Genomic DNA, 27,099 nt, shown 5'->3' on the forward strand with positions numbered 1-27,099 from the left:
ATCAAAGAGGAAAGCTGGGCGTGGGGGTGGGGGGGGTGGGCTGGGAAGCGAATAAGAAGAGTCCAAGTTAAAGGGAATCTTATAGACTCTCTTACATTTGGAGTATAGTAACTTTCGAGACAACCAAATAATCGTTTAACATTGCTAGGTAAAATCACAGCATGTACAATGAAATCTGAAAAGCCATTAATTTCTTTACTGGATATTCCTCAGCTTGTTTTTAGTAAATGCCAGCATCTACCAGTCAGTGATGCAAACACGACTAAAGCTTATTGAAGGCAACTTTGTGTTTAAGACATGTATCTTATTTATTGTTTGTATCCTGCCTTCCTACCCAACGGTGCTCAAGTATAAAGAGCTGGTAAATGTAAGAGATGATTGTGTCAAAAGGCTTGTTTTCAACATTTACGACAGTGCCATGGGCCTGTCATTTAGCAGTAAATTATAGAAATGACTATAACATACATGTACCAAAGCCACTCACACCCGGCCTTCAAATTTGCTGTTGTCAAAATTCTGTCATTTCCTGCCTGCTTCCTAAAATTTCAAAATCTAAAAGCTTAATAATTCTACAAAATTCTCGGTAGAGGTCAAGATTCATTGAGATTTATATCGGTGAAGCTGGGAAAGTCCCAAATAATCAGTGGTCTGAGCAAAGGGGTGTGGGCATCTGGGGGACTGGGGAGGGGGCAGACTGGAACCCCAGGGCTTTGGCCCCACGAGGCCTGGTGTTGAGCAGCCCAGCTCTTCCATGACCGATACTTAGACTTGCACTCCGGCAAAAGTCTGCCTTAACCAAACTCTTCCTTCCTACTGTATTCCCATATCACCTGCAGCTTCCTCATCACTAGCCAGGGAAAATACCTTGGACTGGAGCAGCAAGTCTTTCCTGTTGTCTAAAACTTGTTTGTTCTTTTTTAAAGCACATGTGAACCTGTATTCCCATTGGGTTAGATCCAGACTAACTTAGTCATCCAGCTCCCATTGATTTCAATGGGACCGAAGTGTAACTAACTTAGCCTGGATCCCACCCAACGTTATCTAGAGATGGGAATGCCCTTGTCTCAAAATCTAAGACACGCAAACAGTGTTACAACTCACTGCCTGAGAAATGTTACTGCCAAACTGCCCTGTAAAGATGTTGGCTACTGTTGAGAGAGTCTTAAGCTTCCTGAGAAATCGGATTCCAGTTCATCTGTTGTCTCCACAGGTATATTGCTCCGGTTCGAATCGGATGGATATGGCCATTTTGACTGCCATGCAATTAAACTATTTGGAATCATACTGCAATGGCACTTTGCAGGCTGCAAAACACTCGCTGAGGAAGCAGGGCTTGGCTGGGGGATGCCTGCATAGGAATGTGGCTGATGACTGTGATGGCAGGGGCAATACCCAGCAGCTCCTGCCCCAGGTGACTGGGTAAAACAAGGCCCAGTAGGGCCACAACAGCTCTGGAAACAGCGGCTCTTCCTGTATCCTTGATGAATGCGTAATTTAGCAATGAGTGGTTTGCCAATGTTAACCACTTTCCTTTCATCCACGACATCATCTACTCCCTCGTATTCATAGTGCAGGCAAACCATGAAGGTTAAGTCTTCCTGTGAATTAAAAAGAGATAATAATAATAATAATAATAATAATAATAATAATAATAATGCCAGCTCATACTGCATTCAAAGAGTTTTTATCTTTTCATTGCACAAATTCATAAGATGGCACACAAAACCTCTCTCTCGTGTTTTGCTGTCAGCTCATTACACCATATTAAATTCGAGACATTAGAATATTTAGTTATTAGAAGCTGCTGTTACATCCATAGGCAAGAAGATTCCCATTTACAGCATGAGTTTGTCTTCAGATATGTATGCATAACTTACAAACAGTATCACTGAGAAATAAAAAAAAATTCACAGGAATAATTTGGTGTGTGCACCGACTGAGCTGACAGCACTATCAATTTCACAGGAAATAAAAGCTAACCCTGAGCATGTTTGCCTCCAAAATATCCATTTTTAGCACATGCTAGATCAGGGGTGGGCAACTTGTGGCCCTGCAGGTGTTGTGGGACTGCATCTCCTGTCAGCCTCAGCCAGCATGGCCAATGGTGAAGGATGAGGGCAGTTGCAGCCCAACATCTGTATGGTCCCAAGTTGCCCAGCTCAGTACTAGGTCAATATCATTGGGCTGATTTATAAACCAAGAAATGCCAGGTGTTTTTTTTTATTATCTCATACAGTATATCTTTCCTGTGGCGTGTACTGCAGCTTTATACAGAAATCAGTTTCTTCCCCAGACTATTACTTCACCCTGCAGTATACTCTCATCATCTAGTCAGCTTCTACCCCTGATCCCTTACCTCACATCTTGGAGTTGTTGCTGGACCTGTTCAACTTATTTTATTTCAGGGATCTTTGTGGTGTTGCAAGTGGGAAGAGTAGCTGCACTCCCCCTCCCTGCCCCGCAACTACCAGAGTGCATTGCTGCTCATGCAGCTTGCTGACTTTCCCAGGAACCAATGAACCCCCATCCAGAAACTGCAACTCAGAATGCCTGCAGATTCAAGGCCTTCAGCTCACACCTCCAACACTCTGCTGGCTTAACCCCTAAAGCTGCATCCATAGGAAGCTTCTGAAACAACTGGACATGTTTAGCCTGGAGAAGAGAAGATTGAGGGGAGACATGACAGCACTCTTCAAATACTTGAAAGGTTGTCACACAGAGGGTCAGGATCTCTTCTCGATCATCCCAGAGTGCAGGACACGGAATAATGGGCTCAAGTTACAGGAAGTCAGATCCCAGCTAGACATCAGGAAAAACTTCCTGACTGTTAGAGCAGTACAACAATGGACCCAGTTACCTAGGGAGGTGGTGGGCTCTCCCACACTAGAGGCATTCAAGAGGCAGCTGGACAACCACTTGTCAGGGATGCTGTAGGGTGGATTCCTGCATTGAGTAGGGGGTTGGACTCGATAGCCTTAAAGGCCCCTTCCAACTCTACTATTCTATGATTCTATTGAGGTATTTCTAAGAGCAAATAGTAACAGAAGACTACCCATGCTGCTGTGGCTGATGCAGAAACCAAACAAAGTGACCTTGCAAGATAAAAGTAATGTGAAATGACCTTTAGCTTCTGCAGTGAACTTATTCTAGTGTAGAGACAATGTTTGGGCAAGTCCTTTGAAAGCAAATAGCTGCCAGTTTCCTCTGGAGTCCCCTTATTTGCCTCTTTAGGGTCCACGTCCAAGTCCTGTTGAAGTTTAAAAACAAAACAAAAATTAACCTGTAGGGTTAACACAGGGGTGTTTAGCAGTTGAAATGACAACTTTATTGGCAGCTGGATGACTCTGATATGCCTCACTGACCACTCCTTTCTTTTTCCTTTTCAGGCTTGGAGCTCTTCTTGCTAGTTGGGGCCATCTTGTGGTGGAAAAAAAAGAAGAGCCAGAAAAGAAAAGAGAACACCTTTTTCTTTTCTTTTTTTTTTTTTTGAAAGGAAGAACAACTGCAAGAGAGAACGTTTTGCTAAGGTAAAAGACAGAAGAAGGATTGAAAGAAAGGCAAGGCCTGGAATAAGAGATTGTTGAGGAGAGATAAGAACATGCTCTGCTCTGGGTGAAGGCAAGGAACGAGCTGGGTGGGAGGACCCATGGAGGCCAAGACCAAGGCCAAAAGCATGGTCACGTGTTCCTTGCCTGTCCTGGGCGGTAGGAGGAGTTCACCCATGATGGATGTCGCTTTGCACAGGATTGGAATTCCTTTATACAAAGTGCATGTCATTTGCATTAGGCTTCAGTTGATGGACCTCAAGGTTCTAGTAAAAAAAAAAAAAAACAGCAGATACCGTAGGTCTGCCCAACCCTAGTTTAACAGTGGCCCTGTTCAGACGACATGCTAAATCATGATGGTTAAACATTTTGAGCTAAATGTTGGCTTACCAGGTCATGTGAACCATGACTTGGCTTGCCATGTGAACCATTTCCAACCATGGTGGCTACACAACCACAGTTTAAACATGTTCACCAACCACTTGCTGTGAAAGGGTTAGCATCTAACCATGGCTTAGAGTGTTTTCTGAACAAGCCCAGTAATAGATGCGTGTTTTTAACCCACAACTTCCAGTCACCAGATCATACAATTAGTGTTTTATGATCAATGTGTGTATTTTTATCATCCTTTAAAGATTTTTTATCGTCTTCTAAAGAACAAATCCATGCAAACTTCTGACATGAACTTACAAGGGGAAAATCTGTGACGTAAGCTTTGCAAACGGCTATTTCCTCTGGTTTCTTTACTATCCTTGTGTAGACGATCATGACATTGGAGAATTCTGCTGCAAACCCAAGTTGAATTTGAACGCCACATTTAAACTGAAGGCACATACTTTCAGGAAGTTCTAGAAAGAAACACAATTTGATTAGCAGCAGGACATACCTGCTCTCCTTTAAAGTTAGCTATGCAAATCTTCTGAATAGTAAACAGAGAGAAAATGTGATGAAACAAAGGTATAAAGTCCTTCCTCATACTTATTATTCTCCATACATATTAGTCATTATTTAAATTTCAGAAATTATGTTGGTAGCCAGAACAATATGTATATTTACAGCTATTACATGGAAGCAGATTTAAATTAGTCTTCAGGACTTCCTCATATATCTGGCACAAATCTTCACCTTTTGAATCTACAAACATTTCTCCTTTCCCCCTAAAATATGAAGATAAACACTGAAAAATATCCCCTTCTTGCTTCACTTCTCAACCACCCCCTTAATAAAATATAACTGATCTTTAACAGAGCCATAATCAACAGAGAATTAAAGAGGGTGGGGAAATTGTCTCTTTCTCTTTTTTAACTGATCAAAGCACTAAAGTAGGTCATTCACCTCAACACTACCAGCTGGTTCGCATGTCACACTGCAATTCCTGAGCCGTTTTAAATTATAATGCAGGAAATTAGATGAGTGAAGTGATGAAAGTTAACCCAACATGGGCAATTGTTGGGTTAACTCTTGGTTGTTTATTCCGTAAACAACTCAGAGTTTCGGGGTTTGCACAACACAAAACAACTCAGGAATGGGTTGTTAATTGAAAAGTGTTGTTAACTGAAAACAGAAACAAGAAGAACACAGTAGGCAGCACCCTCTTTACTTTACTCATCCACGGCAATTCCTGGGTTTGCGCCAAGTGGCTGATCTCTGGGATTAGAACTGACAGGACCCAAGCTGGCTAAACAAAAAGCGACAGAGCATGGGGAGATGGTGTGTATGTGTGTGTGTGTCTCTCGTTGTCTCACACATTTTTCCATATAAAATGTGTCTACCTCCATCTCATTTAGTTTTGCCCTTAAATATTAAAAACAATGTGTTATATTACCTTGGTTAAACCAGGCTAAATGATGACAGTTTTGCATGCATTTTCTTTGACGGACAAGCAGCAAAAACACAGAGCAGACAGTGATTTTGCCAAGGAGAAAAACTGCAATATTATTATTATTATTTTATTATTATTTATTTATATAGCACCATCGATGTACATGGTGCTGCACAGACCACACAGTAAATAGCAAGACCCTGCCGCATAGGCTTACAATCTAATAAATAAATTTAATAAATAATTAAATAAATAATAAATATATATAATATATATATATATATTTAGCAAGTGTCAATCTCGTAGTTGCTTTTGAAAAATCTTGTCCCAATTTTTAAAATAACTTTTTAAATATATATAAAAAATTATTAAGAAATGTGATTTTTTTTTTTGCATGTGGTGATTGATCTGGAATCAGAGGCTAGAGTTAGAAAGGTCTAGCTATGGGATATCATACGATTGGCCTCTCGATAAGCTTGGGAAATGAATTGGCCAGAGAGGGGGTAGCATGTTCTCTTTCGTCCAATTTCCTTTGTTTGCCCTCCGTTCTACCCACATTCCTTCTGTGCAGTTTAGAGGCAGATACATCTGAGACAGATAACCTATTATTTCAATCTATGCATCGTGGGACATGAGGGGCTACAGATCAACTAACTAAACAAGGTATTTCTGTATTTACTGTACCATGAGCTTTTGCCCACTGTAGATTCCGGGCCAATGACTCTACTGAGGTTACTGTTTGCTGAATGGGATCAGTTAATGCTCTCTTCTCAGATAAACTGCTGCGAATCTCCAAAGCCTGCTTGCCTTTGGTAAGGTGACACTTGCCCATATCTAAAAATAAAAGATACAAATCATTTTCTAGGAATCAAAGCTGCTGAAAATTCTAATTAAAGCACCTACATTCCAGCAGTGCCACCATGTTGCTATGGTTATAATTGTGTCAGCGTTTCCATGACAAACTTAATTTCAAAGGGGCATTTAAGCCTGGCTGTTCAAAATTCAGTACAGTCTGGAACATACCGTGCAAGTACTTTTGCAGGAGAACTACCCCCACTCTCCACCGCCAACACACATACACACACACACTCACCAGTCAGTATGGCTCAAACATTTCTTAAACATCATGGCCAGTTTCTTGCTCAATATTTTTCATCCTTTTGCTCCCATATGCACATACAGAGTAGTGCTGTGCAGAAATTTTCCTCCTCATTTTTTTTTTACCATTCTCATTCAATTTGGTAGAAAAGAAATCACTTTTGAAAAAAAATCCAACCATGAAGGCATTTTAGAGAAATTCTCATGGGTTCGGTTTGGGTTTCTTGCATTACCTTACTTAGAAGGTTTCCAAGGAGTGTGAGCAAGTGCCCTGTTTTGCATTGTACAACCCTCTCTCTGGTAGCCTCCTTGGCTTCCTGCACTTCAATTAAAGCCCAAGGGAAGACATCATGAAGTAATTCCTCTCATAAGGCTATTTCATACCAGGAAGCACAGGTAGCCTGAAAGGCTGCAGAGCAACAGAGAGGTGTGTAATAGAAAGAAATCACACAGCATCCTCGGCCAGCTTGCAGTAATTAGGTAGGCTCAAATACACCACAAAAATAACCTAAGAATGAGGCAGAAAAAAGGAAGCCTCTGTTAATGGGGAAGAAAACTTTCAGGACACTGAAGGCAGAGTTTGGCTCAGCACTAGCTCCATCTCTTTCCTGGAGTTGGACATAACACTGCCCTCCTCACACCTGCATTGTGGTATATGCAAATTGGGGGCTATCCTATCCTTAGAACAGACCCTTCTACCATAGCTCCCCAGGGTCCAATGGGGCTAAACTCTAAGCATCCCACCAGAGGGCTCCAACTCCCAGGGAGAAGAGAGAATATGGACCAAATGCTTCTTCACCTGACTCAATCATGCATACAACTAGTTGCAACAGAAAATGGATGCGCAGCTAAATGTAACTTCCGCTGAAAGAAACACAGTGCATATGGATGACAATGAGGTGCATCTCCTCTTCAGAGGAAGACCACTGAGAGAGCTTTGACTCAACACCAAATCTGACTGGCTACATGACACTGACATCATCATATTCACTACACAGTCACTGATTTTCTGAGATTATGGAGTGAAGAAAGCCTTTCAAGCAAAGAAGAAGAGGAGGAGAAATGGCACCAAAGTAGCAGCAGATCAGGAGCAGATATTTTATTTCTCATAGGCCTGGTTCACATATAACATTAACCCACGGTATGAGTTGTTGAATTCTGGGTTATTGCAATATTTGAACATGGCAATGCTAATAAAGCATGGTTTGTTAACCACAAACAACACAAGAAGAGAACCCATGATTTGTTGTTGGGCTGTGCACTCTGGGTTGTTTAAGCCATGGATTATCATTACATGTGAACCCATGGGTTGTTCAGCTATGCTACAGAGGTGGCAGTCAAGACCTGTCAAAAATCCAGCCCCTCTACCTACAAGTGCTACAATGCAGCAAAGGCATCCGAAGAAGCAAGTGGGTGAAGGAGGAAGGAAACAACGCAGGGATAGAGAAAACAAACCATGGATTGTTCATATCAGCAAGACAAACTCTGGGTATGGCAATAAACCATGGTTTAAATATACCATTGCTAGCATTATGTGCAAACCAGGGTCTCTCTCACCTTCAGCTACACCATCAAGGAGCACAGTAATCTTCTTGTCCTCTAATAAGCGTTCCTTCAAAAATTTCATGAAAATCCCATTGGCTAATCCAGACTGTTGAATTTCAAAAGCTTCTGCTCCTTGACACCTTTAAAATATGTGAACACCAACAGAACAGAAGTGTAAGGTGAGTGGGAAAGTATCAGTATAGCTCACAAGAGTAGATGCGTATATGAAAAAGCTGCTATATTTTTTAAAAAAGTTAGAAGACACTGAAAATTCAGTTCAGATTTCACCATAAAGTGTACACATAAAATATATGATTTCAAGAGATATATTTTTCCTATTTGGCAAGTGTTACCATTCTAATTCAAGGTCTCTTTAATTAGGAAACTCAATTTGCCAGGAAGCAAGTGTTACCATTCTAATTCAAGGTCTCTTGAATTAGGAAACTCAATTTGCCAGGAAGCAAATCTTTATAGATTGGAAAATATGATGTCTCCTTTAAACAAGTGACACTTCCATTCAGTAAAGTAAATGTAGCTGCAATCTTTTGTACACTTACATGACAGTCAGGGTCATTCAAATCAGACATACTTATTTTTGAGTACATGTTTAAGACTGCGCTGCAAAAGTATTGGTGCTACTAATTCCAAGTGCTCAATGTTATCAGGGTGACTTAGAAATCGTAAGATCTGAAAATATATAAAGGGCTGCACAGACAAACCCCTCTTATGCATTCAAAGGATGTGTGAAGGGTTGCTGGGCCACTTCTGGTGGCCATGCACATTCAGCACACAGGAGAAGGGTCTTCATGTGCAAACCAATGTATATGCATAGACCTAATCCACACAGAGGAATCCTGGGCTAATCAGGATCATCCTTGCATGGGGGAGCTCTACAGGTGTAGGGCTGCATGTGTGTCAAATGCACAGACAGCCGGAGGCATGAGAACAGAGTGAGTCAGCTGCAGAGGTGGAACATAATGAGGGTTTTGTCAGGGCTTGAGCACCAGCAGCTCCAGTGAGTAGAGTTTGACCTGGTTGCCAGTTCCATCTCTGCCATGGATTCACTGTGCGGCATTGTGAAAATTCACTGTTATTTCCCTTCAATTTTCTTTCTGGAAAATAGGAATAATAGGCCCTGTTCAAGCGTTATTTTCAAGTGAGAATTCTCAACCTAGCATAGTTTGAGTCCAGGCTACCTGCGGGATCGCCTTCTCCTGTACAATCCACCCTACACACACTCAGGTCCTCTGGGAAGAATTTACTCCAGCCAACAAAAACAAGGCTGACAACTATTACCCAGAGGACCTTTTCTTCTGCCGCTCCCAGACTGTGGAATGGCTTGCCGGGAGGGATTCGTCAACTTAACAGTCTTCCGGAATTTAAGAAAGCCATAAAGACTGATCTCTTCCGGCAGGCCTACCCACTTGGATTTTAAGATGCCTTTTAATAATGTATTAGTTTTATATGTTTTTAATCAATGATATATATTTTATGGTGTTTTTGCACAGAATGGTGACTTGCAGAACAGCAGGATGCCGCAACCGTGCCTGACTCAGCACGTGCCAAGTCAGGCACTCTCCGGGATCCACAAGCTGGCTTTGGAGAGACCGAGCCGAGGAAAAAGTCGCTGAACTCAAGCCCCAACCAGATTCCTCTTACATCCCTAGGCTGGGGCCACAAACAGTTTGTTGTCCTTATAGTATCCTTTTTTTCTAAGTACAATGGATTAGTTCATTAGAAATTACCACATTTTTGTATGAGTGTGTGTGTGTGTGTGTGTGTTTTAAAGATAAATACTTCAAATCTGCACATTTAAAATAAGTATTCTTACGTGGCATATCCAAAAACAATGTTAGCTGTAACCTTCAGGGCATCCAAGATGAGAACGGTGTTATCGTATTCATTCCTTCAATAAACATAAAAATCAAAATCAGAAGAATAGTCTTAATCTGTGGTAAGATGAAGATAGAACAATCAGCGTTTTTAAATATTCAAACATCATTATTTATTTTCAAAATCCTGCCGTTTATTCTGTCCTTTCCTCGACACAGCCCATCAATCGATAGTTGAAACAGAACTGCAAGCTGCTTCCATCACATGAGCCGCTCATGCTGCAGTTTTATGAAAGGACAGAGGGAGACGAAGAGCCTAGTCCTAAAGCAGTGGTGGGGATCGTATCGCCCTCCAGATGTGGTTGGGCTGCAACTCCCATTAGCCTGATCAGCATAGCCAATGGTGAGGGATGATGGGAGTTGCAGCAAACTGACTTAACAGAAGTTCATCTTTCACCTGCTCAATGGGTTTATTTCTGTAGAACCAAAAGAGCTATGTATCTTAAGCATTGATCTACCAGGAAGGGATTCCTGCAATTTCATACCTTTTCCTGCACATATCCAGTAAAAATACATTGAGGCCAGTATCCTTTTCTTGCATCAGTTTGAGAATGTTTTGTACACACAGACAGTTTGTAGCTCGGTAAGGATTTGGGGCATCGATAGGAACCATAAAACTGTTACCATAGTTTTCATAGCCATGACCAGCATAATATAATAAGCCTGGGGAAGAAATAAAACACACATTTCAAACAGAATTTAGCAATGATATTAAGCCAAATGGTTCAATTAATATAAGTTGCAAAACTAAGAAGCAGTCAGTCAGAGTATACAATACTGAGTATACAATTCCTGAACACACCAAAATGAGGAGACAGTGACATCAGCAAATGTGGTAGTTTTGCACTTTGCATTTTGAAATAGCAGCAACAAGATTACACAACATCATGGTAAGCATTCTGAGTATCTGGAACAAGGATTGCTACAAGCCGTCTTGGATTTGGAAGTGAACCCACAAAATTTAACAAATTGCTAGTGATTTGTGCCCGAACAGCATCTTCTACACATTCCATTGACATTCACAAGGCACTACTCGGAAACTGACAATTTCATTTATTTATTTTAAAAGTTGATAAATCACCCTTCAACCACAAGGAAGCCCAGTATTTATCTTGATAAAGATAAGAATATAATACAGTAACAGTGATGAAATTACAAGGTAATTTGGAGCTATAAAACTGCAATTGGGGAGTTCTGGCACAGTGAACAAGCATCATCCCCAATATTAGAGGATAGACCCAGGACTGAGGACACAGGTGATCATGAAGTCCTGCCCCAAAAATTCCAACACAGGGACTCAAGGATGAGCAGCTAGCACTACCTCTGCAGGTGGCAAAGTATTCCATGCCCTAATGCAGTCTGGCCCAACCTGGTGAACTCCAGTTTTATCTAGGCCACAACTCCCAGCATTCCTGACCATTGGTCATGCTGGTTGAGGCTTACTGGAGCTAAAACCCCAAACATCTGGAGGGCATGAGGCTGGGGAAGCTATTTTTTCTCTCCTTGATGCCATTCAGTCTTCTATACCACTGTTCATTTATTTAAACAAGTAAACGAACCATTGACTGGGTTCACGCAACATGATAACTCACACTCAAGGATTTAGTATGTGTTGAGTGTGGATTGTTGTTGAACCGTAGGTTATTGTTGAACCGTGGATTATAGTGTGGTCTGAACTCAGCTGCACTAGGGAATGCTGGGAGTTGTAGGACTTTTTTCCTGTCTAAACATGCATAGGATTGCACCCTTAATTATTTTTTTTAACAGTTGAAGGATGTTTTCTGTCAATCTCAGGGGAAGATGGCAGCATTTTATGGACTCTGGAGAGTCCATAAAAGGCTATGCCACTGCAGTTTTAGATGCAGAAAGAATGTTTGGATTCTCATGTGTCATTAGGAACTTTGAAAATATTTTGTTACAACGGAAAAAGTAATCAATAAAACAAAGGTAAATGCCACATACTTTTCAAGACCTGATAAGTGAGCAGCAGCAAGTGTACAGCTGCAACTGACCCAAATGTGCCTGACAGGCTACTGCAAAGAAAGGGGAATGGAAAAGTATGCTGTCGTCAGAAAGTCTGCGGCAGCTTTCTCTGCTCCAATAAATCTTTCTGTCATTGTGACCCTTGGCTCAGGCATATAAAGGGCGAAAGGCATTCTGAATGTCAGATCAGCGGGCACTAAATGAACCAAGCATCAAGTATCCGATCAATGGGAAAATTGCACTATGCAATAACTTCACCTTCTGCTGGCACCTGTTGCAGGGACAAATCCCAATTAAAACCATTGCTTGCCCCTACTTATCCACTTCAGTAGGATCATAGAATAGTAGATTTGGAAGGGGCCTATAAAGCCACTAAGTCCAACCCCCTGCTCAATGCAGGAGCACCAGAATCAGGGTTTCCCCCCATAAACAGCTGGAATGAGAGCTTATGAAAAAAATAATACTGTGTGATTTAAAATGCACAACTTTTTAGCTTAGAAAAAAAAGATGCCTCACAGTTCAGGGTGGGCTGATCAGTGACTGAGCATGTGCTTTGCACACAGAAGCCCCAGAATCAATCTGCAGCATCTCCAGTTAAAGGATCAAGTGATGGGAAAGAATTGCAAAGAACTGCTATAAAACAGAATAGAGAATGCTTGGCTAGATGGATTCTGTATATAAAAAAAGCTTCATTTATGTTCACACAGAGGCCATCTGCTTTAATCTCAAATAGAAGATCTGGGAAAGATCCCTTCCTGCAACTATGGAGAGCCCGTTGCACTAGACAGCACAGGGTTAGATAGACCAGCGTTCTGACTCAGAATATAGCAGCTCCCTGAATTCCCCTGGTACCGTGCTTTTTAAAAAGGAAGCCAGTGTGGTGTAATGACTGGGTTGAGTCATTTACAGTGTGGTGTAAAGAGTGTTGAACTGGGGAGTCGGGAGAACTGGGTTCTAATCTCTCCACTCGGCCATGGAAGGTCACTGGGTGACTTTGGGTCAGTTACAGACCCTCAGCCCAACCTACTTCAAAGGGTTGTTGTTGTGAGGATAAAATGGAGAGGAGGAGGAGGGTTATGTATGCTGCCTTGGGTTCCTTGTAGGAAAAAAGGTGGGATATAAATGCAATACATAAATAAAAATGATGACGGCAACTAAAATTCTACGTAACATGAATTTCTCAAATTATCAGTCCCTGAATTCCAAAGGAAAGTAATATTTACATGATATGTGTGAGCTTTGGTCTTCTTCATGGGTGGGGAACCTCAGAGTTGGAGATCAAATAACCCCTCCCGGTGGTCCAATCTGGCCCTCAAAATTCCTCAGATGGCCATGTCCCCACCCCCTTTCCCCCAATCACTAATCTTTGGGTTGTTAAACAGCTTTTCTATGGTCTTTTCCAATTCTAAAAAGGGGAAAAGGCAAACTCTGTGTTAGGCATAATTTGGAAAGGAATTGGGAATAAAACTGCCTGCATCTTACTGCCCTATACAAATCTATGGTGCGAACACACTTAGAATGTGGTGGACAGTTCCGGTCACTGCAACAAAAACGGTATTGTAGAGCTGGAGAAAGTGCAGAAAAGAACAACCAAAACCATCAAGGGGCTCCACCAACTCCAGCATGAGGAAAGGTTACAACAGCTGGAATTGTTTAGCTTGGGGAAAAAAGGCGAGTAAGCGGGGAAATATTCATGGTATGGAGAAAGTGAATAGGGAGACATTTTTCTCCCGCTCTCATAATACCCAAAGGGGTCAACCCCCGAAGCTGATTGGTGGGAGATTCAGGACAGATAAAAGGAAGTTCTTCTTCACACAGAGCACAGTTACTATGGAATTTGCTACCACAGGACATAGTGAGGCCACCAATTTGCATGGCTTTAAAAGGGAGCGAAACAAAATTCTGGAGGAGAAGGATATCAATGGCTACTAGTCCTGATGGCTATATGCTACCTCCAATATCAGAGGCAGTAAGCCTATAGGCACCAGTTGCTAGGGAACGTGGGTGGGTTGGTGCTGGTTGCACTCATGTCCTGCTTGTGGGTTTCCCATGGTTGGCCTGTGGACTAGATGGACCCTTGGTCTGATCCAGCATGGCTCTGCTTATGTTCACATTTTTGGTGCTACCCCTTTCCCCTTGGGCCCTGTCACCTTTGCCTTTAGCCCCGCCAACCACTGGAATGTGGCCCCAGAGAGTTTCTCTAAAATTGAATTTGGCCCTCAGGCTGAAAGAGGTTCCTCACCTTTGGTCTACTCATTGAACTAGTTCACATGTCACAACAAGCCACTGTTCCACAGCTCGTATGAACTAAGGCTGGGTTATTGGCATGGTTATCAACCTATCTAGAACCCGTGATTGATTAACCCACCCTGGCCAGGTTCGTACGCCCCTGCCTTTGACTACACTTTTAAAATCTTGGCCGGTGTGAGAAGACAAGCCCCATGGGCAAATTAACCCACAGTGGCTTGTTGTGATGTCCAAAGAGGTCCATTGTATAGGACAGGGTCATTGGGACAGGAAAATTAATGAGCTGCATACTCCCAATGAAATAGATATTCAGCTATGCTCCTGGTGGTTCCACATGGATCCATGGCCCGATTGGAGTCCACCTGGAGAAGAGCCTTCAGTGTGGTGGCCCCATTTCTTTGGAACTCCTGACCCATAGAGGTCAGGAAGGCGACAACACTGTGTTGCTTCCAGTGCCTCCTGAAAGCTTTCCTATTCCAGGAAGCATTCCTTAATTAACCAGCCATGTTTTTTATTGGCATTCTATTTTTAAAAGAACAATTTTAATATGGTATTTTAACCCCTTTATCTTTTTATTGCTTTACCTCTATGTTCACCGCTCTGGAAATTCTCTTAGATATGGAGTGATAGTATACAGATATTGTAAAATCAATCAATTTGATCAGAAGTCATGTTACTAGTTCTTACCGTACACTCCTTTATCCAGGAGCAATAAGAATTCATCTACTGCGTTCCGCATCTCAGGTTCAGTAAGATCTAGCAAGGAAACCACTTTGAAGTCCAACTGCCTCAGCAAGTTGGTCAGATCGTAAACATCCACCAATGGAGCCTTGAGCTTGGGGTGATGACAATAGCTCATGTTGCCCATCAGCAGAGCTACTTTGTCTACCGCTGCAAAAGCAAAAACAACAAGGCATGTTTTTGTGTAGGACAACGTATTCTCAAGTGTGCACACAGCAGGTCATACACATGATCATCCGTATCCAGTACTTCCCATTTAAAACACTTACAGTGTGAAGCAGTCCTTGGGAGGCATGATAAAAGTTTTATCACAGAAGTTACAAACAAATGAAACATTATATACATTAGAGAAAAACGCGCCCCAGTCATCTCACTGACGATGAAAAATATATCTGAAAGTTCCTAGGCATAGCAACAGACCCAGGAACATCTTATGTCTACAAACACAGGTAAACAGAGAAAGCTATCAATGACAGCTATACTTATGCTTCTAAAATCCCAAGAGCTACAAACCATAATTGCTTCAGTCTTGTTTAAATCCATTTTCAATACATATAGTCATAAGTTTACTTTAATCTTCTGAGAATGCATTTTTAACAACAAAAACAAAAGATATACAAATATTCTGAAGAAAGTACGGTTGTGCAGCCTGTGGTGAAATGGAAGTTGGTTGTGCTGTACACTCTCTCTTTCTCTGGACACGCACACACAAATGTAAGGTGCAATCCTATACACAGTAATCTGGTAGTAAGTCTCCTTGATGTCAACGGGGCTTACTTTTGAGTAGGCATATATAGGGCTGCACTGTTAGAGAAATATAAAGTGATATGCTATAAAGTGTGGCTTGGATGAAGTGAATTCCTGCATGGTTAAAGCCAACAGCTTTCACAGCAGCAACTTCTACCTTGGCACAGTTGAGGAGACAGAAGACAGTTCTTAAAATGGTGGTTGTGGGGTGATAACACCAGCAATCCACCTCTTTTGCCCCTGGGATGTGGCATCATGCAGCCTACTTTTTCTGCAGCAATGTCCTAGCAAACTCACTAAATGATAGCAAAAGTAACTCTACTATGATCTACCACGTTATCTGATTTTTTTTTATTATTTATTTATTTAGAGTATTTTTATCCCGCACCTCAGCCAAAAGGCTCTCGGAGCAGCTTACAATGTATCAATAAAGAAGACATTGTGAAATTATGCCCCTGTTCAGACGATGTGCTAAGCCACGGTGGTTAAGCATTTTGAGCTAAACATTCCGGCATAGCGTGTCATGTGAACCATGACTTAGCGCGTCGTGTGAACCATTCCAAACCATGGTGGCTACAAAACCACAGTAAACTCACTCACTAACCATTTGCTGCAAAAAAGGGTTAGTGGCCTAGCCATGGCTTGGTATGTTGTCAGAACAGGCCGACAGTATTTTTGTTTGTTTGTTTTTTGCATTTGATAACTACAGCTCCTTTAACCTTGTACATTTAGCTAATCAATTTGAAATAAAGATTATTTTTTTCTTTAAAAAGAACCACATACTTTATTCTGGTACGACAATAATATTTGACAGTTTTCCTGGAACAATCACGAGTTGATCTCTTTGCCTTGGACTTAATTAACTGTTTATACTTGCAACTTTAGAGATAAACATATCATTTATAGATGAAATACAATCTGTCAGGCTTCATCACAATGAAAGCCATTTTAGAGAGACATTTACAAATTATTAGACACTTTCAAGGTTTCAATGACCACCTGTTGGGTGGTTAGTAGAACAGTGACTCATTAATACACGCCTGTTTACAATGACAGCACAATATCTTCGAGCTGCTCTTATCCCAAGAGAAACTATAAATTAATAAAACAATCTGCAAGCTGCCAGCCTTAATGTCAACAAAAGGTAGCATGAATTATGCTTCCATTTGAGAATGTACAAACCAGTCTTGTTACTAAAACGTACAATGCTTTCATTCTTCCATCGTTTATCAAAATCTTGAACTCAAATTCTAAACTCTAAGCTCCGTTAAGGCCTTGTCTTTTCAAATACTTTTCATAGCAAAGTTGTTAGATACAGTTTCAGTACAGTAGATGTCAATAGACTGATGGAAATACAATTCAAGACCTGCAGGTTGTGGAACTCCCTCCCCAACGAGGCTCACCTGGTGCCTACTTCATAATCTTTAACGCGCCGATTTAAGTCATTTTTATTTTCTCCAGCATTTTCATGGTTGGTACTTTAAAAACAGTATTGGGAACATACTATATTTTAAATCACTGGGACTGAAGCTTTCATTTTACTATTTTAATTGCCATTGACACAGACCATATACCACTTTCATACTGCTATATTCTGCTTGGTGTGGCTCCTGCCTTTTATATACTGCTTTCATGGTGCAATATTCTGCTTGGTGTAGATTAGGGGCATGGTGTCATGCCCTGCATAGAGATGGAGTCAGGAGATGAGGAGGAGGTGGCAGAGGCGGGACCTAGTACCGAGAAGCCCAGCTCAGGTAATGAGGAGGCTGGACTGGCAGAGACTGTGGCAGAGCCTCAGGGAGAAGAGTCAAGGCCAGCTGGGACCTCTGCTAGCTCTGAGGGCCTGATGCCAGCAAAGACTACAGAGGAGCCGCAGAGGTCTGAGGAGGAGGCGGAGAAGCCTGGTTTCAGGCAGTTGCGGGCGGAGAAGGCAACCAGACGCCGGTCTCGCCGCCTCCACCAGAAACACCAGGCAATTAGGGATCAGCTGAGAGGCCATGACTCAGCACTCTGACTAAGGATAAAAGCGCAGCTGGGAGCCCTGCAAAGTTGTCAGAGATTATCTGAGCATTCTGGCGGAAGCCTTTGCTCTTGGATCTTGTGACCTCGTGCCTTGTTCCTGAACGCCTGGATTCTGATTCCTGTCTTGATTCCCGGACCCCGTGACCACGTCTGCCTACTCTGGATTCCTGCTTCGACCTTGGACCGGTTTGTGACTACGTCTTGCCTGTTGTTACCCCTGACTCTGGACTGTGTTACTGGTTTGTCGCTGACTGTTGGCTGTGTTTGAACTTGGACTGCATTATCGAATCTCCTCTTTGCCACGCTCCCTTGACTTTGGACTGGACATTGACTACTCTACAAGCCTGCCCCTTGAACTGTTCCTGTTCCTTGACTTTTGCTGTCAAACCCCCGTTTTCCCCTCCTTTCCCTGCACTGTTTAGCTTCTGTAAATAAACACCTTCGTTACCTAGCTACCGGCTGGTCTTATCTTTCTTTGTCAAGCCATTTGGCGGCTTTCCCGGACAGAATAATCTCTGACCTGGCTGACAAAGAAAAGAAAAAGCAATGGAAGAGTTAGTGCAGAGGAATCAGCAGCTGGAGACGCTGGTGGCTCAATTGCAAACGGCCGTGGCTGTGTTACAAAGGCAAGCTGCTCAACCCCCGCCCCCCCCTCGAAGGAGTAAGTGTTTGGCTGCTCTGCCTGAGAAATTCTCTGGCAATCCGCAGCAGCTGGAAGGCTTTGTGGCACAATGCCAGCTGCATTTTCGAATCCGGCCAGAGGATTTCCCCACGGACACCCACAAGGTGGCTTTCCTCATCAGCCTCCTGTCTGGACCAGCACAGCGATGGGCCACCCCATATTTGCTTCAGAGCAGCCCTCTCCTGAACCAGCTGGACAATTTTTTAAAGGAAATGCTGGCAACCTGGGGAGATCCAGTCAGGATGGAGACAGCGGAGAGGCGCATCCATCACCTGCACCAGGGGAAGGGCTCAGTGAGGGAGTACACCACTGAGTTCCGCCTCATCGCCCAGGACTTGACCTGGAATGATAGCGCCCTCCAAGCCCAGTACCGGTATGGGCTCTCAGATGACATTCTGGATGAACTGGCCCGAGCTGCTCCACCTGAGTCCCTTGCTCTGCTTATGGAACAAGCTGCCAGGATTGATGGCAGGCTGACCGCCCGCAGGCTAGCCCGAGTACAGACCACGCCCAAGTCTGACGGGTGGGCTTTGCGGGGTCCTGCAGCTTCTCCAGAGACGCCTGCCACTCCAACCAGGATTCCTGTGCCTAGCCCACCAGAGGAGCCGATGCAGCTGGGAGGAGCCCATCCACGCCTTTCAGCAGCGGAAAAGGAGCGGAGGAGAGGAGCTGGGCTTTGCCTCTATTGTGGGCAGGGGGGCCACTTTGCCCGTGTGTGTCCCCTCAAGCAGCGAGGGGCCCCCTTGTCGGGAAACGGACCCTCCCAGGCTTAGTTGGGGTTGGAAGCCTGGGAGAACCGGTGTCAGCCGCTACCCCACCCCATTCAGAACCCCGAAGGGATCCGCTCTTGGTCACAGCCACCCTTAGGGGGCAGGAGGGCCAGGTGATGTCAGTGGGCGCCATGATAGACTCTGGGGCGTCCAATAGCTTTATGGACCTGGGGTTTGCCATCCAGCATCAGGTCCCGCTGCAGCGACTGGAAGAACCCCGGCCGGTGGAGACCATTGATGGAAGGCTTCTGAAGTCAGGCCCCGTGACCCAACAAACGGAGGTGCTGACTATGGAAATCCAGGGCCATGTGGAACGGGTCCAGTTTTTTGTGGCTGCTGTTCCGCACTTCCCATTGGTTCTTGGAATGCCCTGGCTGACCCAGCATGACCCCTGTATATCGTGGACTCGGCGGGAGGTGCTGTTTGCGTCGCCCTACTGCCAGGAGCACTGTTGGCCCGAACGGATCCCTGCAGCCCCGGAAACAACTCCCAGGGAACCTTCTGGCAGTCTACCCGCAAAATATCAGGAGTTTGCGGGAGTCTTCGATAAAAAGGAGGCTGAGCGACTGCCTCCACACCGGGCATATGACTGTGCCATAGACTTGGTTCCAGGGGCCCCTATACCGGCGGGGCGCCTGTATTCCTTGTCTGAACCGGAACTGGCCGCCTTACGGGACTTTTTGGAGTCCAACCTGAGGAAGGGATTCATCAGGCCATCCACGTCGCCTGCAGGGGCTCCGGTCCTCTTCGTGAAGAAGAAAAACACGAGCGAACTCCGCCTCTGTAATGATTACAGAGCCTTGAACAGAATTACCATCCGCAACCGATACCCGCTACCCCTGATCCCGGAGCTGTTGGAACGCCTTCGTCATGCCCGCGTTTTTACAAAATTGGATCTAAGAGGAGCCTACAACTTGGTGCGTATTCGACCCGGGGATGAATGGAAGACTGCCTTTATGACCCGATATGGCCAGTATGAGTACACGGTCATGCCCTTCGGCCTCTGCAATGCTCCCGGGGTATTTCAGCACTTCGTGAACGATGTGTTCCGGGATTACTTGGATCGGTTCGTGATTGTGTACTTAGACGATTTTCTGATCTATTCCCCGAACCAGACCATCCACGACGTCCATGTGCGGGCGGTGCTTCGCAGACTCCAAGAGCACCGCCTCTATGCCAAATTGGAAAAATGCGAGTTCGATCTGACGGAGGTGGAATTTTTGGGGTACCGGATCTCAGCCAAGGGGGTGGAGATGGACCAATCAAAGGTGGAGGCGGTGTTGTCCTGGGAGCCTCCTAGGAACAGGAAGGAGGTTCAGCGATTCTTGGGGTTCTCAAATTTTTATCGGAGGTTCATCCCCGATTTTGCAACCCTCGCTGAGCCTATCACACAGTTGCTCCGTGGAAAAGCCCCGTTCCAGTGGACTACGAGTACCCAGCAGGCCTTTGAGAGGCTAAAAACTAGGTTTACCTCTTCCCCGATTTTGCAGCATCCCGACCCTCGGACCCCTTTCGTGGTCGAGACGGACGCCTCGGATGTCGCTATCGGAGCGGTGCTGCTGCAGCCAAACAAGGAGGCCTCTCGGTTGTTGCCTTGTGCCTTCTACTCCAGACAGCTCACGCCCCCAGAACGAAATTACACTATCTGGGAGAAGGAGCTGCTGGCCATTAAGGCAGCTTTTGAGGCGTGGCGGCACTTGCTGGAGGGAGCGGCGCACCCGGTGGAGGTAAGAACAGACCATCGTAATCTGGAGTACTTACAGACGGCGCGAAAACTGACAGCAGCGCCAGAAGCGATGGTCCCTGTTCTTCGTCCGGTTCAATTTTAAACTCAAGTACATCCCACGTTCCCAGAACCGACAGGCGGACGCGTTATCCAGGAAGCCCGAATATGCAACAGAGCTGGGGGAGGAGAAGCGGTCAACAATTCTGCGTCCGGAGCATTTTGCGGCTGCACCAGTAGCTTCCACGTTGATCGACCAGATTCGGGACCTACAGGGTCAGGACTCTTTGGTGGCAGCACATGCCAGGGATGATCCCCCCACTCCGTTTTCCATGCGGGACGGCCTTCTGTATCATCGGGGCCGTCTCTATGTACCGGGAGGGCCGTGTCGGGACACTGTGCTCCGTCTGTGTCACGATTCAAAGCCTGCCGGGCACTTTGGACTGTGCAAAACGCTGCACCTCCTGACTCGGGAATTTTGGTGGCCTCGGGTCCGAGCGGATGTTGCCCGCTATGTGCAAAGCTGCCCAGTCTGCCACCGAGCAAAGGATTTGCGGGGGCGGCCAGCGGGGCTACTGCACCCCTTGGCGACTCCTTCAGGTCCCTGGCGGGTGATTTCAATGGATTTTATAACGGACCTTCCTCTGTCTGCAGGCCATACCACCATCTTCGTGGTAGTAGATTTATTTTCGAAGATGGCCCATTTTGTACCTTGCGTAGGGATGCCCACGGCAAAAGAAACGGCGAGGCTCTTTGTAAATCAGGTGTTCAGGTACCATGGCCTCCCAGAGGGAATAGTCTCAGACCGTGGAGTGCAGTTTACGGCTAGGTTCTGGAAGAGTCTCCTCCAGCTGTTAGACATCAAGGCCCACATGTCGTCAGCATACCATCCCCAGACGGACGGTCAGACGGAGCGAACTAACGGCACGCTGGAACAGTACCTACGCTGTTATACAAACTATCAGCAGGATGACTGGGCAGAGTTGCTCCCCTTGGCGGAGTTTGCGTACAACAACTCGGTCTATGCCTCCACCCAGCAGACCCCTTTTTTCTCAACAGGGGGGTTTCATCCTCGATGGTTTCCAGCAGTCGTTCCCTCCTCGGCGGTCCCTGCAGCAGACCAGTGGTTGCGGGAATTGCAGGCAGCTCGGTCATTGCTTCTAGAACAGTTGGAGGTAGCCAAGGAAGCATACAAGGCCGGGGCAGATCGGAAGCGGCAGGAAGGACCTCCCTTAAAGGTCGGGGACCGAGTCTGGCTGTCGACCCGAAATCTGCCTCTTCGACGGCCGTGCAGGAAGCTGGACGCTCGGTTCATGGGGCCGTACCTGATAACTGCAGAGGTAAATCCAGTGGCGTTCCGGCTACAGCTTCCTCGGACATTACGCATACACCCGGTCTTCCACCGCTCATTGCTAGTCCCGGCGACTGGGGTGCGGCCGGATTCGGGGGCAGGGCCTCCTCCTGCTCCAGTACTCGTGGATGGGGAGGAGGAATTTGAGGTGGCACAGGTGTTGGACTCTCGGAGGCACCATGGTCAACTCCAGTATCTGATTGACTGGGTGGGCTATGGCCCTGAGGAGCGATCATGGGAACCAGCCTCGGATGTCCACGCACCAATCTTGGTTCATGACTTCCACCGCCGTTATCCCAGGAAGCCGGGCCCTCGGGGTTCAGGGGAAGGGGATAATGGAGGGGGGAGTAGTGTCATGCCCTGCATAGAGATGGAGTCAGGAGATGAGGAGGAGGTGGCAGAGGCGGGACCTAGTACCGAGAAGCCCAGCTCAGGTAATGAGGAGGCTGGACTGGCAGAGACTGTGGCAGAGCCTCAGGGAGAAGAGTCAAGGCCAGCTGGGACCTCTGCTAGCTCTGAGGGCCTGATGCCAGCAAAGACTACGGAGGAGCCGCAGAGGTCTGAGGAGGAGGCGGAGAAGCCTGGTTTCAGGCAGTTGCGGGCGGAGAAGGCAACCAGACGCCGGTCTCGCCGCCTCCACCAGAAACACCAGGCAATTAGGGATCAGCTGAGAGGCCATGACTCAGCACTCTGACTAAGGATAAAAGCGCAGCTGGGAGCCCTGCAAAGTTGTCAGAGATTATCTGAGCATTCTGGTGGAAGCCTTTGCTCTTGGATCTTGTGACCTCGTGCCTTGTTCCTGAACGCCTGGATTCTGATTCCTGTCTTGATTCCCGGACCCCGTGACCACGTCTGCCTACTCTGGATTCCTGCTTCGACCTTGGACCGGTTTGTGACTACGTCTTGCCTGTTGTTACCCCTGACTCTGGACTGTGTTACTGGTTTGTCGCTGACTGTTGGCTGTGTTTGAACTTGGACTGCATTATCGAATCTCCTCTTTGCCACGCTCCCTTGACTTTGGACTGGACATTGACTACTCTACAAGCCTGCCCCTTGAACTGTTCCTGTTCCTTGACTTTTGCTGTCAAACCCCCGTTTTCCCCTCCTTTCCCTGCACTGTTTAGCTTCTGTAAATAAACACCTTCGTTACCTAGCTACCGGCTGGTCTTATCTTTCTTTGTCAAGCCATTTGGCGGCTTTCCCGGACACATGGCTAGACCAGGGGAGTGGAGGGGGAGGATCTCGCAATGTGCTGATTGTGAGATCCTCCCCCTTAGTCTACACGTGGCGTGCGATGTCCCAGGAGGAAGAGGATGTTGCTCTCGCCATTTTGTTTTGTTTATCGAAAATGAACACTCCAGCGACAAGGATTTGTTTTTTTTAAAAAAACTCTCCTGCTCCCCCCACCCCACCCCCGATGGGCACGGAGCTCCTGAGGAGCTCCATGCCCAGTTCCCGGCTCCAGAGCGAAACCAGGACGGTGGCCCACACACCTTGGGAGGATTCCGAGACTGCGGGGAAAAGGGGATTAAAGCCGTCCCGGTTATCCCAGGGCAAGGGAGGGATCATCCCTCCCTGCTCCTGGGATCCCCTGTGCGTCATGTGGACACACAGGGATGATCCCAGGGCGATCCCAGGGATATCCCATCGTCTAGACCTGCCCTAGGCCATAGTTGCCCAGCAGGTACTCTTCCACAACAGAAAAATGGCTGGTCTAGGAATTAAGATGGCAGTCATGCAGGTTGGGTGCTCATTGGGTAGGCTTGCTGGATGACCCTTACAGAACCAACATCCAAATTGAATTCAAATTGAATTCGCTACGAAGTGGACCAGCCCAGACTAATATGTTGAAGGTATGTTAACACAAAGAAGACAGGCAACTGAGGAGGTACTAATATTTAATCTGCAGTAACAAATCTAGTCAACTTTTTTCCCATTGTACGGCTACATTGGTTTAGAATAACTGAAGAAGCCCAGCAAGAAGTCCAATATACTTCTCACTCCACTGACCTTTCGTAGAGCATGAAAAGCCGTCATCATACAAATGGTTTGCATTTTGCTGTGCTAACAGAACGCACTGACCTTTTGTTGTTTAGGTCTATATTTTAATCCCCTTGATAAAGAATGCGCTTTGCCAAAGAAATAATCTAATTCCAGTGGAACCTTTCCCAGAATGAGTTCAAACACCCTCTGCACAAGGCCAAATCTCACACTGAGCAATGAAGCAAGAAATTAACCTTGCCTGAAAAAAACACCCTTAAGTAACATTACTTAATTTAGCCATTAGGAGTTCTACAGTTAAAACAAAGCAATAAAAACGCATGGTATGTTTAAACCTAATTTCAGGCGTCTTTATTGTCATCTTCAAAGAATTATGCAGCTAGCAGCCTAATAAGACATGAATACATTGCTCAATGGGGAAACACTATTTTAAATGGTCAATAACACAGATGTTATTGAATTAGTATTTAATATTGTTAAGCGAGTCCCTGCATATAAGTACAAAATAGAGGTGGGGGGGAGTAGGAACAGCCCAAGTATAGGAACTTAATTTGGGTAAGAGTACAATAGATATTGTCTAGGTATGCAGAAATGCAGATCTAAATAATACACAGTATCAAAGTGATATTCAAGAAGTTTTACAGTTTGAAGGATTGTTTTCTTTTTTATTCATAGAACTTTTTATCCCTAGTACACAGTACACCTCCCCATAAGAGTGTATTAAGAGAACATTAGAGTATGTGTTAAGAGATATAGGAAGCAATCCGAAGAAAATGTTGGTGAGTCGTCAATGAAGAACACAGTTAAGTACTGAGAAAACCTGTCGATTTCAAAAGAATTCGGTTCTGGCCAGCTTTCTCTAGATTGTATCCATGTTTCTAAAGAAGCATTAAAATACTCACCAAATTGCCTTTCAGTTGACTGTTCTTTAAGTTCTGTTGTTGTTGTTTTTAAAAGAAAGAATGAAAAGAAGTTCTAAACTCAATACTGTCAATATAATTTACAAACGTTACAGACATTAAAAAGTTCTCCAACTTGGATCCTCTGGCTTTTGTTTACATGTTAAATGTCTTTGGCTCTTTTTCCTCCATCTACAACATAGCTTGCAGCTTTTTTTTTTTTTTATGTAGGAGGACATTTATTCTCATTTCTAAGACAATTTAAACTAAATAGGCTATAATCCCTAGAACATGGAATACACAATCCTCCTACGTCCACCAATGTCGCAGGGTATAATCACTATAGTATAATGCTTTTGAAAATATGGGAACTTTCAAAATGTAGTTAGCACAGGAAGGAAGGGGGCAGCTTCTGTTCAAAGGGAAGGGCACAGAAATGAGAAGGCATTCTAGGCATATGGAAGCTCTTGGATGCAGCCTAAAATAGGTTATGGCATGAGCGAATGTCCATTCATAGAATCATAGAATCATAGAATAGCAGAGTTGGAAGGGGCCTACAAGGCCATCGAGTCCAACCCCCTGCTCAATGCAGGAATCCACCCTAAAGCATCCCTGACAGATGGTTGTCCAGCTGCCTCTTGAAGGCCTCTAGTGTGGGAGAGGCCACAACCTCCCTAGGTAACTGATTCCACCGTCGCACTGCTCTAACAGTCAGGAAGTTTTTCCTGATGTCCAGCCGGAATCTGGCTTCCTTTAACTTGAGCCCGTTATTCCGTGTCCTGCACTCTGGGAGGATCGAGAAGAGATCCTGGCCATCCTCTGTGTGACAACCTTTTAAGTATTTGAAGGGTGCTATCATGTCTCCCCTCAATCTTCTCTTCTCCAGGCTAAACATGCCCAGTTCTTTCAGTCTCTCTTCATAGGGCTTTGTTTCTAGACCCCTGATCATCCTGGTTGCCCTCTTCTGAACATGCTCCAGTTTGTCTGCATCCTTCTTGAATTGTGGAGCCCAGAACTGGACACAATAGTCTAGATGAGGCCTAACCAGGGCCGAATAGAGAGGAACCGGTACCTCACGTGATTTGGAAGCTATACTTCTATTAATGCAGCCTATTAATTCATGTAATAGAACTTTCTCTTCCTCTCTTCCCCCTGACACCATCCTCACAATCTACTGCATAGGGTCCCTCAATCCTCCAGACCAGTTTTTCAGAGGCGGCAGGGTGGAGAGGGATCTGTTCCACTGAATGTTGCTGTTCCGTCAGAGGTAGATGCTAGTTAGATTCCACCCTCAATATTTTCACTAGTTTAAAAACACATCGCCAGCACCAATAGTCAACGTAATGTTGTAAAGAAAGCTAGAAAACACATTTTTAAGGTTAAAAGTTTCTAGCTCTCAAGATTTTGATGGCCTACATAAAAATAGATTGCAATATGTCTAAAGAGGCTATTAGTCCAACCTGGAGAATAAAATTGGTACTACACTTTCATCAGGCAAACCAGCAAAGATATAAAACCATAAAGGTTTCAAATCAATGAAATCGTCCCAAGCAACAACTTATTCCTTTCTCAGGTCCTGCAAGGCAAATCATGTCCTTCTCACCCAAGACACCACCCTCATATCCAGATAAAGCACTGGGTTAGGTCACTACGCCACTGAGGCTCAGTATCCCTTATGACATTTGCACAGGTGATTCAATACAATTCAAATTTCCAGGCACATCCACAAGAATGTTCCACCAGATCTGCATTATGCAGGTTATAAAGCAACGTTTTCACTCTCCAATTTGAACTATCCTCACAATTTTCTAGCATAGCAATAACCATGCCTCAGGAGGAGGAGCCTGGCTGGAGTGGTTTCTCTAACTATGATAGGGGCATTTTTATAAGATGGTATCTAGTATAAAAAATGGGGAAGTGTTCTGTTTATCATTCAAGAGAAAATACAGACCAATGATTTCAAGGGTCTACTCTACATATGTCTAAGTCTGGATCCAACCTGGGTTTTTTTGTATGTACGTATGTATCAGC

The 27,099-nt window shown here is 44.9% G+C and overlaps 1 protein-coding gene across 3 annotated transcripts in view; it reads right to left on the reverse strand.

The window, feature by feature from the left end:
* Positions 1–291: 291 nt before the first annotated feature.
* Positions 292–27,099, reverse strand: part of MALT1 (MALT1 paracaspase) — a 56,844-nt gene continuing 30,036 nt past the window's right edge. For 2 of the 3 annotated variants that reach the window (XM_063128194.1, XM_063128193.1), the window contains 9 exons: positions 25,072–25,104; positions 14,820–15,023; positions 10,388–10,565; positions 9,842–9,916; positions 8,023–8,150; positions 6,052–6,201; positions 4,236–4,393; positions 3,122–3,247; positions 292–1,598 (listed from right to left, as the gene is read on the reverse strand). In XM_063128194.1, coding sequence (XP_062984264.1) covers positions 1,146–1,598; positions 3,122–3,247; positions 4,236–4,393; positions 6,052–6,201; positions 8,023–8,150; positions 9,842–9,916; positions 10,388–10,565; positions 14,820–15,023; positions 25,072–25,104 — 1,505 coding nt within the window. In that variant the 3' untranslated portion in view covers positions 292–1,145. The remainder of the gene's footprint in view (positions 1,599–3,121; positions 3,248–4,235; positions 4,394–6,051; positions 6,202–8,022; positions 8,151–9,841; positions 9,917–10,387; positions 10,566–14,819; positions 15,024–25,071; positions 25,105–27,099) is intronic. The other variant, XM_063128195.1, reaches the window with a different exon arrangement.

Source organism: Elgaria multicarinata, chromosome 6 (genome assembly GCF_023053635.1).
Source record: "Elgaria multicarinata webbii isolate HBS135686 ecotype San Diego chromosome 6, rElgMul1.1.pri, whole genome shotgun sequence".
Classification (NCBI taxonomy): domain Eukaryota; kingdom Metazoa; phylum Chordata; class Lepidosauria; order Squamata; family Anguidae; genus Elgaria; species Elgaria multicarinata.